The sequence below is a fragment of the Loxodonta africana genome, chromosome 2 (genome assembly GCF_030014295.1).
Source record: "Loxodonta africana isolate mLoxAfr1 chromosome 2, mLoxAfr1.hap2, whole genome shotgun sequence".
Lineage (NCBI taxonomy): Eukaryota > Metazoa > Chordata > Mammalia > Proboscidea > Elephantidae > Loxodonta > Loxodonta africana.
Genome location: NC_087343.1, coordinates 212,382,600 through 212,403,001, shown reverse-complemented (window position 1 = coordinate 212,403,001; position 20,402 = coordinate 212,382,600). Strand labels below are relative to the sequence as shown.

At 50.6% G+C, this 20,402-nt stretch overlaps 1 protein-coding gene across 8 annotated transcripts in view; it reads right to left on the bottom strand.

The window, feature by feature from the left end:
* Positions 1 to 20,402, bottom strand: part of PEMT (phosphatidylethanolamine N-methyltransferase) — a 94,101-nt gene that overhangs the window by 15,332 nt on the left and 58,367 nt on the right. For all 8 annotated transcript variants that reach the window (XR_002783958.2, XM_064279404.1, XM_010600222.3 and 5 more), the window contains 2 exons: positions 18,686 to 18,801; positions 9,156 to 9,301 (listed from right to left, as the gene is read on the bottom strand). Coding sequence is in view for 7 of the 8 variants with exons in the window: in XM_064279404.1 (XP_064135474.1) it covers positions 9,156 to 9,301; positions 18,686 to 18,801 (262 nt within the window). In the remaining variant the exon portion in view is untranslated. The remainder of the gene's footprint in view (positions 1 to 9,155; positions 9,302 to 18,685; positions 18,802 to 20,402) is intronic.

The window sequence follows — 20,402 nt, the reverse complement described above, 5'->3', positions numbered from 1 at the left end:
AAAGTATGTCCTTTGGGCACTTCTGGGGTGGGTGGGTGGGTCCAACATGACAAATCCACTGTAATATCCCAATTTCCTTAAGCCTTTAGATACCTTCTACAGTTTAACAAGGCAGTTCTGGCATTATAATTTCATTTAATGTAGGCCATCTCTTGGTCCACATCTCAGTCAACCAACCAAATAAACTATTAGATGCTTTTCTAATCTCTCAAGCTGAAACACTGAATGAAGAATGTTTGCTTAGTGGACCCATACCAATAAACTCAGACTGACCTAACTTTATGCTCCTTACACCATCATCCCACACACTCACTATCCATTCCCATACATATTCCCCAAGTTTCTGTCTGTATATCTTAAAAAAAAAAATAAAGCAGTTCTTTTAAAGTATAGCATACCTCCTCTTGGGTCACACTTTGTACTCCACCTCTTGGGGCTCGCTGAGACTTTAGTCTAGTTAGAGGTCTAGAAGCAAAAATGGGTGGTGAGAGTGGGTCCTGGAGATATTCAAAAATGTATTGCAAGGCATCTGCCTCACACAATGCCCAAATGATACCTCAGGAAAGATTCTTCAGACATAGCTGGGTTAATCTCATCAGATGGGGGAGAAAGGGATGGTTTTACTGGGGAAAGTGGCTTAGCAGACAAGACTGGAGTGATCTCTTCTGATGGGAGTGAGAGGGATGGCTCTGTTGGCAGGAGTGATTCAGTAGAATTTAGGGACTCACTGTTCCCAACTTCCACATTATCTGCTGATATGTCCCCATCCCAAGCTTCACAATCCCACTTCTTCCCAATCAATGCCTCACTTTAATTTCAGACACCTTTCAAGGTTGGGAATTCAACTGGCGTTGTAATTCAGCAACTCTTAGGGTAAGACTCTGGGTTTTGTTTTCAGCAATATCAGCTTTTACTACAAGAAATAAAGCTCTTTTTCAGGGCACAAGTATCAACTTTCAGGTCTTTTATGTGGTGCTTGAGCTGGGACTCTGAAGTCCTGCGCTCATCATTTTCTTTATACCTTTATCTAGCAAATGCTGGACCAACCAGCCAGCATTATTATACTTCTCAGTATGACAAAAATGTTGAAGGGTATCAAATACACAATCACCCAGACCTTTTTTCTCAAAGATATTTGATCCAGTGATGGTGATATTGTGCCACATTATGCCATGGATTAACTGTGTTCTCTTTACTACTGAAAATAGTGTCATTAGTGCCTTTAAGTCTAGCCAGACTTGAAAATTCATCCTTAAGATGTTGTTCCTTTAAGAACCACTCTCGGTATCAAATGTCTTAGTCTGGGTTCTCTAGAGCAGCAAAAACCAGTGAAGCATATATAAATTATATATATATATAGACAAATTTACTTCAAGGAAATGGCTCAGGCAATTGTAAGGAATGGCTCAAACAGCACACCCAACTCTGTGGGCCAGGCGATGGGCTGAAGACCTATATTGGCTCACGTGGTTGCGGGAGCTGATGAATCCAAAACCTAGAGTTCAGGTGGCAGGCCAGAGACTTTTACAGGCTTATGTCCCAGGAACCAGAGATCAAGCTACAAGAAGAGTGCAGGGTCAAGAAAGAGAGTGAGTTTTGCTAGAATATCCACTTACATACCGTAGGCAGGTCACACCACCAAGGAAACTCTCCTTATGATTTATTGGCTGCTCACATTAGATGACAAAATGGAAGACGATTACACAGTGTCTGCCAGGCAACTGAGAATCATCGTCAAGTTGACACGTAACATTAACCATCACAGTATTGCATTTGGAAAATCTGCTGCAAAAGCCCTCTTTAAAGTGTTAAATAGCAAAGATGTCATTTTGATGACGAAGGTGTGCCTGACCCAAGCCATGGCCTTTTCGAATGTGTCATTTGTTTGTGAAAGCTGAACAATAGGAAAGGAAGGCAGAAGAAGAATTGATACATTTGAATTGTGGTGTTCATGAAGAATACTGACTACGCCATGGACTGCCAGAAGAACAAACAAAGGAAGGAAGTACAACCAAAAGGCTTCTGAGAAGTGAGGATGGCAAGACTTCATCTTGCCTACTTTGGACATGTCATCAGGAAAGATCAGTCACTAAGAAAAGAGCATCAACAAAATCAAAAGTTGGTTCTTTCAGCAAAAGTTGTGTGACAGATATATTTACAACAGCAACAACAACAACAAAAAAGAGTAGCTGCTGAGTCCGCTTATGTACAACCAAAAAACCTCGTGGGATTTTGTTCCTTGGTTTGGAGACTTAGAGCCATGGTTTCAGGGGGCATCCCAGTTAACTGGCCTAATAATGTGCTTAGTGCTTCTGTTTTACCTCCTAGTTTGCTGTATAGTTCTTGGGGTCTTGAAAGCTTGCAAGTGGTCATCCAAGGCACAACTGATCTCTATTTGCCTGAAGAAGAGTCAGGAATAGGAGGAGGAAATGGATTGTGTAGCTAATTCCTCCATGAGACCAGAAGAACTGGACGGTGCCTGGCTACCATTACCCAACAGTTTGATTAAAGGTTCAACAGAAGAATCCTGATCAAATGGGGAAATGCAGAACAGAATAACAAATTCTCATGGAATACAGACTTCCTAGACCCATGAAGGTCAGATGAATGCCTGAAACTACTGCCCTGAGATAATCTTTAAACCTTAAACTAAAAATATCCCTGAAATCTTCTTAAAGCCAAACAATAGTTTAACTAAGACAAAATGTCTGCCTTGAGCATTGTGTTCTTTTAAGAACTATCTACATGGGTTCAAAGTGACAACAACAATTCAAAAAGACTGACAGGAACCTTAAGGGTCAGTGAGTTATGTTAATGGTCAGTGAGTTCATGTTAAGTTTATGTTTTGAGGAACAACTCAAAAAAGGAGGGTGAGAATGCTTGTACAACTTGAAGAATGTAATCAATGTCACTGAATTTACAGGTAGAAATGGTTGTTTTGATGTATATTTTGCTGTGTATATTCTCAACAACCACAACAAATCAAAATTAAAGAAAAAAAAGTTGGTTCTTTGAAAAGATGAACAAAATTGACAAACCTTTAGCTATACTAACAGAGAAAGAAAACACAAACAAAAATTAGAAATGAAGTTGTGATGCAGTGAATTACTTAACATGGCCCTTCTAGTCATAGTCTTTGCGATTCCCACACAATGATTGGGTGGGACTATGCAAATAAGGTGCTTGTGTGGCCCACTAAAGAGACTGGACAGCTTGCTGTTAATGCAAATAAGGTATAAGATACCCTAATGAGGAGATTGATCAGTTTTGCCATCCTGCTAGGCTTAAAGGGAGAGAGCGAGAGGGGAGCTGTAATACTGAAGACCGGCAAGAGAGGGCTGCAGTAGGGCTTGCTGCCTACAAAGCTAGGCGCTTTGTAACACTTATCCAAGCAGGGCAGAGGCAAGGCCAAGAGGCCAGAGAGAGGCCTGCCTGTGGGCAAGGCTGAGAAGAAGCTGTTCTGATCAAAGATCTGTATCCTGAGGCATTTCTAATCCCAAGTTGTACCCTGTTACTTTCCTAATAAACCACTTAACTGTAAATATGGTTCGTGAGTTCTGTGAGATGAACACTACAGAACACAAAGACCAGAGGGAGAGTGCTGATGGGAGGGGAAGGTAGGTAATGTTAGAGATGACAGAGTGGTACAGCAGTTTGAAAAAGTTGGACACTTGGGACATCTTTAACCTCTGCCTCACAGGAACCAGCTCTGTGCTGATCCTTATAAAAGAAATTATTCATTTAGAAGTAGAGACATTACTACCAACCTTACAGAAATAAAAAGGGTCATCATACTATGAACAACTGTATGTCAATGAATTAAATAACCTAGAGGAAATGGACAAATTCCTAGAAACACACAAACTACCTAAATGGACTCAAGAAGAAATAGAAAACAACAACTAAACCCCCAAACACCCTTTTACCTCAGTACTGAAGTCACTTCTGAGGTTCACCCTTCAGTCAATGATTAGACAGGCCCATAAAACAAACAAGAATACACATAGATCAACCATGTATACAAGACTAAATGGTCACACCAGCCCAGGGGCAAGAACAAGAAGGCAGGAGGAGACAGGCAAGCTGGACAAATGGAAATGGGGAACTCAAGGTCGAGAAGGGGAGAGTGTTGACATGTCATGGGGTTGGCAACCAGTGTCACAAAACGTGTATTTATTGTTTAATTGAGAAACTAATTTGCTCTGTAAAATTTCATCTAAAGCACAATAAAAATAAATGTAAATAATCTGTAGCAGAAGTGACATTGTAAAAAAGAAAAGAAAACAGCAAGTAAAAAAATTAAATCGGTGATCAAAAACATCTTAACAAAGAACAGTCCAGGACCAGATGGCTTCAGTGGAGAATTCTAGTTAACATTTAAAGAGTAGCACAAATCCTTCTCAAACTCTTCTGAAGAATAGAAGAGGAGGTAACACTTCCTTACTCATTCCAAGAGGCCAGCATTACCCTGATAACAAAGCCAACACCACAAGTAAACAAAGCTACATACCAATATTCCTTATGAATACAGATGCAAAAATCCTCAACAAAATCCTAGCAAACAGAATCCAACACTGTGATGGTTAAGGTTGTACACCAGCTTGGCTGGGTCACGATTCTTTTCTCAGTGGTTGGGCAGTTATGTAATGATGTAATTTGGCAGTTATGCAACAATGTAGTTATTCTCCATTTTGTGATATAATGTAATCACCTCCATCATGTGATCTGATGTGATCAGCCAATCAGTCGTAAGGGACGTTTACTTGGGGGTGTAGCCTGCATCCAATATATATGGTCATTCTGGCAGAGATCACTGGCTTTTGCTTGCTCTGGATCCTGCATCCAGCTCATCATCATCTGTTCTGGTTCTTAGAACTTGAGCCAGTAGCCTGCCGCGTTGCCTGCCGATCTTAGGATCCATCAGCCTCCACAGTCTGTGAGCCAGCCGCCTGCCCTCTGACCTGCCAGTCTTGGGTTCATCAGCCCCTGTAGCTACATGAGTCAGGAGAAGCCTCCAGCCTGATGCCAGACTCATAGACTTGGGAGTTGCCAGACTCATGGACTTGGGAGTTGCCAGTCTCTACAACCATGTGAGTTATTTCCTTGAGATAAATCAATCTCTCTCTGTAGATGTATGTATGTATGTACATGTGTATACAAACACACATACACACACACACATATATACACACTTCACTGGTTTTGTCTGTCTAGAGAACCTAGCCTAAGACAAACATTATATTAAAGGATTACAAACTATGATCAAGTAGGATTTATTCCAGGAATGCAAAGGTGGTTCAACATAAGAAAATCAATCAATATAATAAACCACATTAATAGAATGAAAAAAAGAACCATGTGATCATCTCAATTGATGAAAAAAAGGAATTTGACAAAGTCAAACATCCTTTCATAATAAAAATACTTAGCAAACTAGGAATAGAAAAGAATGTCCTCAACATGATAAAAGGCATTTTTGAAAAACACACAGCTAACATCAGACTCAATAATGAAGGACTGAAAGCTTTCCCCTTAAGATCAGAAACAAGAATGTGAGCTCTCACCAGATACTTATCATTGTATTGGAAGTCCTAGCCAGAGCAATCAGGCAAGAAAAAGAAATAAAACGTATCCATATCAGGAAGGAAGAAGTAAAACTATCTCTATTAACAGATGACATGATCCTATATATATGCAGAAAACCCCTAAGCACAATAAAGCTACTAGGGCTAATAAACGAATTCGGCAAAGCTGCAGGGTACAAAGTCAACACACAAAAATCAGTTGTGTTTCTATACATCAGCGATGATCAATCTGAAAAGGCTATTAAGGAAACAATTTCACTTCCAATAGCATCTAAGAGAATAAAGTACCTAAGAATAAACTTAACCAGGGAGGTGAAAAACTAGTACACTGAATGCTACAAAACAACGCTGAAAGAAATGAAATTGGACCTATATAAATGGAAGGATATTCCACGCTCATGGCTCGAAAGGAAACTTAATATTGTTAAGATGTCAATACTACTCAATGTGATCTACAGATTCAACACAATCCCTATCAAATTCCAATAGTTTTTACAGAAATGGCAAAGTCCTCAGTCATATAGAATTGCAAGGGGCCCCAAATAGCCAAAACGATCCTGAAAAAGAAGAACAAAGTAGGAAAATTCATACTTCCCGATTTGAAGACATAGTGTTATTAGCTGTTGTTAGCTGCCTGACCCCATGCACAATGTAATGAAACGCTGCCCGGTCCTGTGCCATCTCCATAATCAGCTGTGAATCGAACCATTGCGATCCATAGGGTTCTCAGTGTCTGATTTTCAGAAGTAGATCACCAGGCCTTTTTTCCTAGTCTTAGTCTAGAAGTACCACTGAAACCTGTTCAGCATCATAGCAGAAGACATACTATAAAGCTACGGTAATCCAAACAGTCTGGCACTGGTATAAGGATAGGCTTATAGACCAATGGCACAGAATTGAGAGACCAGAAATAAATCCATGCATGTATGGCCAGTATGGCAAGCACTATGGAAAACAGCTTGATAGTTCCTCAAAAAGTTAAACATAGAATTACTATACGACCCAGTAATGACCCTATATATCCAAAAGACTTGAAAGCAGGGATCAAAGAGATACTTGTACACCCATGTCCACAGCAGCATTAGTGAAAAGGTGGAGACAATCCAAGTGCCTGTCAGATGAATGGATAAAGAAAATGTGGTATATTCATATAACGTAATATTATTTAGACATAAAGAGAAACGAAGCTTCTACCACATAAGTGAACCTTGAAAACATTATGCTATGTCAAATAAGGCAGACAGAAAAGACAAATATTGTATGATTCCACTTATATAGAATACCTAAAACTGGCAGATGCACATAGAGACAAAACTAGATTTTAAGCTGTTACCAGGGGCTGGGGCAAGAGGGGGATGGAGAGTTATGCCTTTAAAAAAGAAGAAGAAGAAAAAAAAAAGGTACAGCAACCAAACATCCATTGTAGTTCCTTCTCATAGTGCATAATTTCTATATAATTAATAAAAACGTTCCTACATAAAATTAAAAACAAACAGGGAGCAAACACGGTGACGGCTGTATCTATCTGGCTTTTCATTGTCGGGACCAAAGACATCTCCCACGTGCTATTTGCAGTGTATTTGCCTAAGAGTAGTCTGAAACTCCCTTCATCTCCCTTTAGAAAAAATAACAAAAGTCATCAAATTGAAATAAAAATATAAGGTAGCTCCAAATGTATTTTAGCTTAAAAAAAGAATAAATACACATTATGAAATTTAAATCTCATATTAACATATATGTGGTAAAAGAGAAGAGAAAGGCTGTCACTGTTGTCACAGACCAGCCCATGTTTGTTTTCACTCCTCGAGGAAAATTGAGCCTCATTCGAAAGTAGGGCAGCCGGCTGACAAGGGGGTGCAGCAGGCAGGAGGAGCCGTTGGGAGCTGCATCACCCCATTGTCCGAGCACAAAGGGGGCAGGAGCCCTGAGGTGAGGCTGGGATGGAGCTCTTCCCAGGAAGCAGGAAATGGGTTAGAAGAGGCGATGGCACAGAACCCACTTTGGGGCTGACTCACTCGGGGTTACCTACTTCCAAAGCCCACTTAGGCCCCATTCGGCATTTCTAAGCTGCTTCTCCTGGGCATTCTTGGGCTTCTTTCTGACCACCCCCTCCCACCCCCTAACTTCTCACAACAGCCCTGACGCCACCACTCCCCCTTCCCTGCCGCATCCTAATCCCAGCCCACCCTGGCCAATCCACACTTCCACCCTTTCGGCCCCTTCTGTCCCCTAAGCCCTGAATGAAGACCAGGCCCTCCCTGCTGGAGGGTGATCTGCCCTCTAGTCTCCAGCACAGCCTTGCCTCTCCCCACCTCCAGCAGGAAGCCTCCCTCCCACCCAGGCCCTAGCATCTCTCATTTCTCACCACCCCCCACCTGGGCCTCAACCCTTTCCTCAGTCTTCACCTCCATCCCAACCCTCTACCCCAGCCCATTCTCCTTGTTGCTGGGGGAGGGTCTTTCCAAGCTCTTCTCTGCCTCCCCATTGCCCTGGGGATGCAGCATCAGCTCCTGGCTTGGCCCTCAGTACCTCCAGTCTGGCCCAGCCCCACCACCCCGACTTGCACCCCTTGCCACAGCCATGTTATTGCCTGTCTGCCTTCCTCCAACAAGACCCCTGCTTCTGTCCTTTGACCTCTACCTATGTAGTTCCTTGGCTCAAGGCCTTTCCTCCTTCCTCCTAGCCCCGCCCCCACCCGGTCAACTAAAGTGTTCACATTTCCCTGATTTTCCCCAAGTTCTCTCAGCACCCCGTCTTCCAGGAACAGACTCCCCGACAGTTCATGTCCCACCAGGAGGCACATAGCTGCCTCCCACCCCTGTGCTCCAGCTCCCGACAAAGGCCTGGTGTTGAATCCACACCAAGCCCTTCCCCCTTAAGAGTGTGGCTCCCACTGAGGGTAGGGTCCAGTGCTGGGTCCAAGGTGGGCTCCCAGTGTCTGTGGGGTGTGGATACACAGGCCAGATGGTGGGGGTGGGAGCGGGATGAGGCCCACGGTGGCCCTGTCTACCAGCTAACTCCCATGTGTGGCCTTTCACTGGGAATTGGTCCCCTCTCCAGAGGGGCCACCCCCTCTGCCCTGTTCTCCAAAGCCCCCTGCTCCCTGCTGCTTCTCCTCATAGGCTCCCAGGGGTGGGAAGTAGCTGGCATTATGGGTGGATGGGGCCCAGCCTGAAATCCCCAGACCCTCAGGCAGTAGGGAACAAATACAAGGAATCATATCCCCACACCCGTGCCGGACCTGCACCAGCCTGCCTCTGGCCCAAACATAGCAATGGGAATCCAGCCCTGCCAGGCAGCCAGGGTACCAGGAACTGCCCAAGCAGCAACCAGGGGGTCTGTGAGGGGCAGTCCTCTCCCTGTGCGCGGTACAAGCAAGGTCCCGAGGGCCTTCCGATGGGTGGAAGTCACTCAGAGGCCAGGGCTGGGGGTCAGAAGCTCACCCTCAGTCCACCCTCAAGGTCTGCCCAAAGAGAAGAGTCAAGAGAGGGCAAGAACACCTGGTCCCCCAGGGCCAGCCAGCCATTGCAGACGCGGCTCCAGGGTGGCCAGCCAGTGAGTGAGTCTTACCTAGGAAGGTTCCAGTGAAGCCCAGTGCGAAGAAGCTGGAGAGCACGAACAAGGTACCCACTCCCAGGAGCACCAGGCCCATGCAGTAGGCCATGGCGTTATCCAGGCTCTCCATCTTGGGCTGGCTCAGCATGGCCTGTGTGAAGCTGCAGGGGTGGGGGATAGGGTGTCACTGCACGGGGAGGGGGCTGCCCACTCCTTGCACCCTTTCCTCTCCCCATGCCCCTGGCCTCAGACCGGGTGAGTCCTCAGAAGTAGCCGGTTCAGGATCTCAAACTCAAATGCCTGTTGGGCCATGCAAGGTGACAAACACAAGGGGCATGGGCTGGAGGGCCACCAGCACCAGCCCCTCAAGGCCATGAAAGAGGTGACAGGAAGGGGTCCAGATCTGTGCAACTTGGATTTTTCAAGGGAAGCCAGAAATCCTGAGGTATATGTGACATGTCCTAAGCTTGAGAAACAGGCAATTAGCTGACAATGGTTTAGACTCTCCATGTAAGCAGGCAGCTTCAACCCAAGGGTTGCTGGTTTGCAAACCATGATCCTGTCCACTTAGCAACTTGTAGTGCAGAGGCCAGCAAGGCTGAGAAAGATGAGACACCAGCCCCAGGCAGCATTAGCAGGGCCTCTGGTACCTAAGCACCCCACCTAGAAGGGCTGGCCGAGATTCTCTGGGTGGGCTATAAGTAGGGGAGCAGCACTGGTCAGAGGGAGGCCCTGGGTGCTCTGTGAGGGTCATATCAAAGGAAGGGGATGTGTGTGTGCACAAGTGTGGGCATATGCCACAAACACACATCCTCACTCTCCCACGATCATCACGCTCAGAAGAGACATGAAGCTTTGCTGTCTCACGTGGGACAACCACTTCCTCCACCCATTTCTGAACATTTACTCTGTACCAGGCACCTCCCAGCCAGGGTAGCACAGGATCCATCCATCTACCCATTCTTCCATCCATCAATCTCTCTTCTACCCATCCACATAGCAACCATCCATGCATCCATCCATCCACCCACCCACCCATCTACCCATTCATCCATCCATCTACCCACCCACCCATCTTTTCATCTATCAATCTATCTACATATCACCCACCTACATATCTACTGGAAACCCTGGTGGCGTAGTGGTTAAGTGCTACGGCTGCTCACCAAGAGGCTGGCAGTTCAAATCTGCCAGACGCTCCTTGGAAACTCTATGGGGCAGTTCTACTCTGTCCTATAGGGTCACTGTGAGTCGAAATCGACTTGACAGCAGTGGGTTTGGTTTGGGTAGTTACATTATCTACTCATCTTTACATCCCCCATTCACCCACCCATTCATTCATCTATCCATCCATCCATTGCTAAGTATCTGTTTGCCAGGCTCTTTTAGGCAGAAAGAACTTACTATCTTCATTCATTTATTCATTCGTTCCATTGGTAAATTCAGATTGTGGTAAAAATTTCTTCCTTACACTGAGCTAAAAAGTGCCTCCCTGGAACTTCTCCCTCAACTACACTTTCTCCCTGGGACCTGGCACTGCTTGCCAGATGGAGGTTCAGTGCATATTTACTGAATGGAGAGAAAACACATGCCCCTCCCTGCCAGAATGAAGAGAGTGGGGGTGGGGGCAAGGAGGGGGGAAGGGGCCTGCCCCGTGAGTTGTCAAACAGTGGCAAACACGTACCAGGGCAATCCTGGTTCCTGGTCACGCTGCCCACAGCCCCAACCCTCCACCCACTGCTGCCCTCCCTGCTCTCTCCTGCAATACTGGCTCAGGGTCACCCTGCAGCTCCAGGCTGAGCATTGGGATTGGCTCAGGGTCACAGCTGCTAGGCAGCAAGGTAGCTCGGGGCACACTCAGCACTGTGCACGGTTGCCATACCCATGCTCCACCCCCACGCCCTCATCAGACTTTCTCATAAGCCAGCAGCCAGGGTCCTCTGTACTCAGGGGTGGGGCTCACCTGCTGGCACCCGATTCCTTGCCTACCACTGTATCAGGGACCGCCCACAGCAGAGTTTGTGTGTGCGTACTATATTTTTATGCAAATAACACACGCCATCTACGTTTGCTTGCCAACTGCACCCTCCTCCCACAAGGTATTTTCATAAGCATGCTATGCTAATCATTTTACAGCAGCATGTAAAAAAGAATTGGCATTGTAGTGCTTATGAAGATACCTCACAGGGAGAGGGCGCGGTTGGCCAACAAACATAGGAGGAGTGCATTATTTGTGTTAAAATACGGTATGTGTGTATATGGGTGAGTGTATGTGTGTGTGCATGTATGTGGATATGCATGCATGGGAAAGCATATGTGTGCATGTATGCATGCATTGTGTGCATGTGTGTACACGTGTATGTGTGCGTACATGTATCTATAAGCATGTGTGCATGTATGCATGTGTTGTACACATGTGTGTGTACACATGTGCATGTGTGTGTACCTCTGTAAGTATGTATGTAGTGATTGTCAGGCTTCCATGCTCTCATGAGCCGAAGTGACACCCAACTGCCTGGCCTCTGGGCTCTGCCCATCCACCTGTTCAGCTCTGGCACCTGCTCCTAGCTGCCTGGGCTGACCTCAGTCTGCCTAAACCTAGGGCAGTGAGGCCTGCCAGGCACCTCTGGCCAGCCCTAGGCTACTCACAGCCCAGCAAACCTGTCAGGGAGCACCCAGTGGGCAACACAATTGAGGGCAGATGGGTGCTGGCAGAAGAATGAGATTGGGTTCCCACAGACCTAGTGCCCCGGCCTCAGTGTTCTGCTCTGCAATCCCTACTCTGTTTCCTTGTATGGCATTGCTGTGAGGGGTAGACCAACTCCTTCCCAAGGTGGCTGACAGTGCCCAGGGCCTGGGCACATACAAAACACAGACCAGCCCAGACCCCTCTGCCTGTGGAGCTACAGGAGTAAACCAAAGACTGCAAACTCTGACACTGCGTGAAGAAAAAGCACAGGGGCTAGAACAAAGAACAGCATTTATGCAGAGATCTAAAGGGAGAAGTTAGCCAGGAAAGGGGGGAGGGGGCAGCAGAGCATTCCAGAAACAGGACAAGCTGGGTCTGGAAGCCTTGAGGATGGACAGGGCTCAGGGCAGGGGAGTGGGTGAATGGAGCCTGCACCCTCGGCCTGGTGAGGAGCCTGAATTCATTCTCAGGGCATGGGGAGTGGCTGCTGCGGTGGAAGCGGAAGGCCTTATGCATGTACTGGGCCTCCTGGTCAGTCCCTCTGCCAGGCTGTCCCCATCAGCTCAGCAGAAGGCAGGACTGCCTGGCCATGTGTGCATACTGCAGGCCAGAAATGAAAAGGACCTTCTGCTCCGAGCTGCTGCAGCCTGGCGCTGTGTATCTCCAGCCCACCTCCCCGAGGGACAGCTCAGTCGGAAACCAGATCTGGTCTGGAAGCTGATGCGCTTCCATGACAAAGGCCTGCAGTGTGCCTTGGCTGCACTAGACTCAACACTCGGTTGGTAGGTCATGGCCCAGGGCCCCAGGGCTTCCCCTCATCAGTGGCTCCAGCCCTGGCCTTGACCCTGGACACCAGCCCACCCGACTCTACCTGGCCTGCTCTCTTTGGCACCGAGAGCCTGCTGAAGCCTCGCACACAGCCTGACTCACCCTTGTCACCGAAGCCTCACAGCCCCTTCCCCTTTGCTCTGCTCCCCAGAAATCCCCCTGACACATTTCCACACCCACAGGTCCTTGCCTACCCACCTTCTCTCCATCCCACCACTGCTGCCCAGTGGCAGCCTCCCGTGGACAACTGCCTTCTCCTCCTCAAGCACCTTTCGTGGCTTCCCATGTTCATAGCTGCAGATGGTGGGGCAGACCGGGGTACCCTGGGCCTCCTGAGTGAATGGTCAGTGGGTAGGACACTTGGGGAGCCCTAAATCAAGCTGGCAAAGTTGCAGACCTGCTGGCCCATCACCTCCTCCACTCCCCATCACCAGCAGAGAAAGGGAGGGGCGGGGATTTTCTTGAGCTCTCACAGGTCGGAAAGAGCCCCCGGGGTGCCCATCCCCCACGCGGCTCTGCGGGGCACTGGAAGCCCTCCCTGGGCCCCACGCCAGCGTGTACAGGCTGTGACCACACAGTCTGCCTTACGGAAACCGAGTGGCTCAGCCCGTCAGGTGCTCTTTTGTGAGTGTCTAGTGCCTCTATTAAGCCAGGAAAGCACAGTCAGTCCCCACGTCCGTCCGATCAATGGAGGACAAGGCGCTCTTTGAGGCCACAGGCTCGGGAAGAGAATGAAGTAATTGGAGGCAATTTCCTTTGGAATATTCTGCATCGGGCTGTGGGGGCGGAGAGATGCCCATTCATCTCCCTTGGGTTCTATTTTTAAAGCACAGATTGCGCTTTCAGTCACCAGCGTGACTTGAGGCTGTCTGGGCACTGCTCCCTGAAATCCCAGGAGGTCTGAGTGGGGGCAGGAGCATCTTGCATGTATGTGGCATGATCACATGTATGAAGTGTGTCCCGCCACACCCAGCGGGTGAGCACCACGGCACCCACACCCCAGGGCCCAGCTGGTCCCTGTATCTATAACCAACAAGAAGCACACCCCAAACGTCAACTAGTCAGGAACTCTCTTCAGTATAATTGACTTTATATGTCCTTGAACTTACTCTTTATATCCTTCACCTCACACTACGCAATAAAAAAAGCAGTTGCCATTGAGTTGACTCTGACTTATGGCGGCCCTATGTGTATCAGAGTAGAACCGTGCTCCACAGGGTTTCAGTGGCTGATTTTTTGGAACTAGATCTCCAGGCCTTTCTTCTGAGGTGCCTCTGGGTAGACTCAAACCTCCAACCTTTTGGTGAGCAGCTGAGCACATTAACTGTTTGCGCCACTCAGGGACTCACACTAAGCAATTCTTCCCATGAAACCACACGTCTGATGTGTGTGCTTGTTTTTTTCTAAGACACATTAAAATCAATACCTGCTATAACATGAAGGTCGTCTCTGCAACCCAGAAACCCTCAAGGGACTAGAATGCAGGGCTATAAACCCGTACAAAATCCATGTACCTTTCCAGTGTGTCACAAAGCCCACCTCAGTCAAGAAGTGCTGTCTTGTTCCCCAAATAGGAACCAGCCTGGTTGGAGTAGGAGCCACAGCTTCTCCTGCCCCCACAACTGATGAACAGTGAGGAAGCACGCCTCACACCCAGGGTGACCCAATATCCTCGCCCATGTGAGACAATGCGGTACAGTGGTGAGCTCCTCCTCCCACGGTCCCTCAGCACTCCTAGGGGGTCCCGGCCCACCCCCTCCCAGATAAAGGGCACTGGGGCCCCAGGGGAGAAGACAGGGGGCAGCCCCGGAGTGGGGCCTCCATTCTTTCACCTTCCAGCCACAGGTCCTCAGCCCACTAGGCCTTGCAGAGCAGGTGCCCCTCCACCCTACCCCAGGCCTGGCTCCCCACCGCCTGGGCTCACCTTGATGAGCTGCAGCCTCTCTCCCTCCTCCTGCCCCTCCCTCTTCTCTGGGCCCTCCTTCTCCAGCTGCTGCACAGATCCCCACCACCTCCCTGCCCACAGCTCCCCGACAGCACCTCGCACCTACAGGAAGGCAGGTGAGGGAGGCGTCCCAGGCATGCAGGGGTAAATAGTGTCTGGGGAGGGCCTTCCTCCAGCACCTCCAGCCACCCCACCCCTCCCTCTTGTCCACACATCTAATCAGTTGCCAAATCTTGGGGGTTCTTGTCTGCATAGGCCTTTGAATCTGCCTCCAGCTCAGGCCTCCTACCCCAACCTCCTCCCAGAGAACCCTCCACTCCTGCCACCAGGTGCACCCTGCTAAAACCCAACTCCAGCCAAGGCCTTTCCCTCAGGCGGCCACAGTACCCTTCTCCAGCCCCCACTTCCCATGCTCCAGCCATGCTGGGCCCTTGCCCTTGCCCAAGACCTTTGCTGGTGCTGTTCCCTTGACTGGATGGAATTCCCTTTCACCACGTGGCAGGCAGAATTCTAAGGTGGCCGGCCCCCAAGGACCCATGCCCCGTACAGTCCCCTCCCCTTGAGTTCAGCCATTCCTATTATGGGGCAAAGGTGAAAAGACTTTGCTGAGTACCTAAGATCCCAACTGGCTGACTTTGCTGATTATCTTGGGCAATTATCTTGAGGTCAGAGATGGAAGAAGTCAGAGAGGTATGATGCAAGAGAAACACTCTCCTGCTGGCCTTGGAGAAGCAAACTGCCAGGCTGCACAGAGGACCACACTGCAGGGAGCAGGGGACGGCCCCTAGGAGCCAAGGGCTTAGTCCTACAACCCCAAGGAACTGAGTCCTGCCAACTGCTGTGAGCAAGGACCCAGGGCCTCAGGAGAGTGTAGCCCTGGCTGACCCCATGACTGCAGCCTGGCGAGAGCCCAAGGCCTGTGATGACGAGAGGCGAGACCAGGAATGTATGCTGAGTGAAGCAGCAAGTTTGTGGGCATTTGTCGTGCAGCCATAGACAACTAACACATGTTGCCTCCCAGCCCATGGGAATCCCATTTGCCCATATAGATCCAACTCCCAGAGCAGCCTGACCCCAAGACTGAAGGAACACCTCTTCTCTGGCCATCTGTGCCCACCCAGGGCCAAGCTGCCACCTGATCCGTCCCACTGCCACCTGAATTACTATTCTTGTGGCTGCCTCACTGGTACGGCTGCTCACTTGCCCATCACCCTAGCCTGACCTATGCAGGGAGCAGTCCACACTGGCACTGGGGACACAGCAGTGACAGACAGACTGCCCTTAGGGGACAGAGCCATGAGCATGCCAACAGCCTCCAAGGCAGCAGAACCCACAAGCCTGGCTGACCACTTTGGGACTATCAGGGAGTCCAGCTGTTAGACTCAGCAGGTCTGCTGCCTGTACCCCAGGGACCTGGACCAGGGGCAATGAAGAAGGTCGGCTGGACTCACCCCCCAGGTCCCGTTGGTCTGCCTACCCTGGTACTCTGGGTTTGCCCTCCTCCAGACGCCCCTCGGCCCATGCCTCGTTGCAGTTGGCGGCTATTCTGAGTCCTCTGCCATCTGAGAGCCCCTTTAGGACAAGGACGAGTGGATTTATTCTTCACCTCAGCAATGGGGATGGAGCTCTTTCCAGGCTGGCTGTGCCTGGTGCACCAGGAGCCTCTGGAGGACATAGGTGCCTGGGCAGCTGATTCTGCAGGCCCAGGGGCCCTGGTGGCCACATTCTTGACAAGACTCAGGTGATTCTGATGTGTGCTGACGTACAGTCTCCCAGGTTTAGGACCTGATCAGATGATGTCCCTGGTACGTTAACTCCTGTCCAGGTGAAGCTGGCTGGGGGAGAGAAGGGCTGGCTCCCTCTCTACACACCCACACCCCCTCCTACTCCCATACCTTTAGCCTCTCTGAGTGCCCCCAGCCACTCCTGCCCAGCCCAGGCTACGTGTCCCCTGGAAACTGCATTACTTGGGGTCATCAAAGGTTTCCTGGAGGCACATGTGCAAGTGCAGGAAATGCCCCCCCATAGGAGTCCCTTTGGCCCAGGTCACCTGTGGGTAAGGGTCTGCCCTGCTGCGGGACAAACAATGGCAAGGGCTGGAGGCAACCAAAATGGCCAGTGCAGGTGGTGAGAGTCACCACAGGGACCCATACCGTGGGTCCTGGGCGGCAGGGACAGAGGACACCCCAAACAGCACTACTGAGGGAGGATAAGTTTGTGAACCATATGTGTGCAAGGCCTCCCGGGGCACCCAGAGACCCCAGAGGGAAAGTGGACGGAGGGAAGGGAACTCGGCACTGGCCCTGTGCCACCTGCGCTGCTGGGCCCCTTAGCTGCTGCGCTAGTGGTGGGCTCTGCAGAAGAGCCGCCAGGCCAGCAGCACTTTTATGGCCTCGGCAGCCGCTCACCCTCACCAATAGGGGCTGTGCACCCCTCTGCTCTTCTATCTAACCCCAGTTCCCTCTGATCCAGGCACGACCTGGTCCCTGCCCCCCCAGAGCCTGCTCGCTCAGGGACACTCCAGGAGTCCCAGGGTAGAGGCAGTAGCCATCGCAGTGCCCACCCACCAGGCACTGGGCACTTCGTATATTATCTCTTTAATGCTCCAAAGGAGCTGAGGCTCGGGGAGGGGGTCAGCAGGGCCATGGGGGGTTGCTGGAGGTCCTGCCCTGCAGTGGTTCCCCAGGGCATCCCATTTCCCTCTCACTCTAGACTTCTCACTGCTATGAACCAGGAACACAGGTTGCCTTGGCATTTCTGCCACCACATTTCTGGAGCCTGAACCTGCTGCCTTTGCCCCCGCTGGGCCTCGCCTTCTTCCTCTGTAAACAGGCCTCTTCCCTGGTCCGGGAGCCCGTCACCGTCGGTGTGTAGGCTCTGTGGGTCAGCTAAGCTGAGTGTCCCCCTGCTACTCCCCCACAAGCCCAAGCCACCCTAATCAGGCCAAGCTTCGAGCCCCTTCATATGGTGAAATTAACCTCCCTCACTTGACCCAGAGCAGGAGCCCCCCCTCCGCCCCCCACCAGGACTAGGGCCCTGAGATATCTGTCCTGGCCTGGGTGAAGGAAGCCACAAGAAACAGGTGGCCCAAGTGGCCAAGAGGCAAAGACCAGGAGCCAGACCCACAGGGATGGATGCAGAGAGAAAAGCCCCGCGTCCAAGTTTGAGCTCTGACCTTAGCCGGGCCTCAGTTTGTTAATCTGTAAAATGGGGGAGAAGGGCCACCTGTGCCTTTCCAACAGGAGCAGAGTGTGAAAGTGCCCCCCACGCTCCCATGGCATTTATAAAGGCTCTCTCTGTGCAGGGCGTGGCACCTAGCAAACACTTCTAACATCACCACAGCACCGGCTGGGCCCTGGAGGGAGGCAGGGGTCAGGCAGGGCTTTGAGTGGGGAATGCAGGCCCCGTCTAAAGAAACAGCATCAGACATGCCTCAGCCAAGCTGCCGGAGCATCCAGCCTGTCAGTGCACGGTTCTTCAGCTTTTGACGCACCACAGGGGCCCATTCGGGCCAAGCTCAAGCAACTGGCCCGTGTGCAGCAGCACTCATTTCTCACAGAAACCCAGTGTGGGTGTTCACCCTGTCTCCCTACAGATGAGAAACTGAGGCTCAGACGTAGGTGGGCTGGGCTCCCGGGACTAGACAGCAGCTGGAACCACACTCCTGCTGAGGGTTTCCTAGGGAGGGGGAAAAGCTGGCCAAAACCAGCAGTGGGTGAAGCTCCGCCTCTAAGACACGTTCCCGCCAGGGTCTTGGTCCCACCCTGGCACCTCCTGGAGGGAATAGCTAAAGCAGTACAGCTACATGCTGGGGCCACGGACAAGAGCCAGGGCCACTGGGGGTGCTCTCCCTGTCCCCCTACTCCCTGCCGGCCCCAGGCATAGAGGAGACATAGCATATGTGCCCCCTGCCTGAAGAGGGGCAGCAATCTCTGCTCCTCCAGATGCAATGCACCCCCATCTGGATGGACCCAGTACTGCCAGCATTTGCCAGCCCCTCTCTGGCGCTGTGGACTCTTATGATGGAAGCCCACTACACCAGCTGGCAGCAGGCCTAGCCCGGTGGCCCCTAGGTGAGCTTACCAGTGTGAGCGTGCAAAGTTCAGGAGCAGGATGGCACCACCCAGTGCATAGCAGGCCAGGTAGGGTGACCCAAAGGCCTTGCTCAGCCGGCGGGTCTTCTGTTCCCATCTTGCAACCTGCATTATGGAGAGAGAACAAGAAGGACACATGAAATGTTGTTGGGGAGCATCCCGGGATGGGGTTGCGGAGCAAGTCTCCTCTGGGATTCAAGGTCCCACAGTCCCAGTTTCGAGCAAGGAGGGCCACATAGACACAACTGCTTGGTCAGGGACATTCCAATATATCTCCACATGGGGCTAGTGCAGGTGGGACACGAGTCATGTGGGAGCAAGCTCTCTAACCAAGAAGCAGAGAATCGCCCCGGCTGGCACGTGGGTGCGCAGGACTGCCAACCACAGGCCCCTCATGGAGCCTGAGCCTTATTCTACCAAGAAGCCTGCAGCAGATGGGCTGAAGGAAACAGACAGAGCAAGAGCTGCTGGAAATAGACAGAACTGTCCAAAGAAGCCCTAAGGCTCCAATAAGCTCGGCTGCCCAAGAAGGCCACTGGCATGGGGCAGCACAAACAAGATGACCAGAGGTCCACAGGCCTCTTGCCCATGCACCCCGTGGCAGGAAGTGGGCAGGTAGGGTCTCCACGATTTGGTGCTGACAGCACAAACCTCCCGCCACTTCCCCCCACCCCCGCCACTTCCCCCCACCCCCGCCGACACTGAGTCCTTAGGGCTTTCCTGAAGGCTCGGACTTTCACAATTTGAATACTTAGCCACAGAAGCCTTTTCATTTTTTTTTTCCAAGAATGCCTACATCCCACAGCTCACAGTGGAGATCACAAACAGATGGCTCTGATTAGTCCTTCTGTCCCACTGGACACTGCTGGTCCCCACCACCCACAGCCTCTCTCATGCCCCGCTGGGCCAATACTGCCCTCCTGCAGTGGTGGCACCAACTGCAGGCACCAAAGGAGGGGAGGAAGCGGGGGAAGATGCAGCCTCAGGCTCTGGGGAGAAGGTGCTGAGAGTCAGGGCGGCTAGGCTCTAAGTACGTGGGAAGTCACCCACCTGGGCATCTGGAGCGGAGAAAAAAATGGTTTCTGTGTGTCTGTATGTATGTCTGTTCCTGTCTGTGTGTCTCAGTGTGTGCGTCTGTGTGTCTCCATGTGCGTCTGTGGTGGGGGGAGTGTCTGCCACGTCTGTGTACCCCTGTATATGCCTGTGTGTGTGTATGCGCATGTGTGTCTATGTACCTATGTATATGTGTCTGTGTTTGTGTCTGTGTCTGTGTGTGTGTGTGTGTGTGTGTGTGTGTACGTGGGCATGTCTACATACAGGTAAACTGGAGGGCATCTAACACAGCAGGCCCAGTCCGCAGCTGGCTGAGCTGAACTGCATCTGTGAGGTGCAGGCTCTGGTGCAGAGGCCGTAACGTTGTGTGGCTCTGGACATTCCGTGGGCCATCTGTCTCCATTATGGCCAACGTGATAACCATGCCTGCTGCCAGACTCTGCTCCCCAAATGAATCTGCCTTTCCCAGACAATCAATCAGCAGAAGAGTGATAAGCTGCTTCCGGTCCAGCCAGTGACGTGACCCAAGGCTACTGATGCTGTCCTCAGATCTGCTAGGCAGCGGCACGCCAGGGGAGGGTGGAGGCTGAAAGTGAAAGGATGGAAAAAGATATTCCATACATATAATAACCAAAAGAGACCTGGAGTGGCAA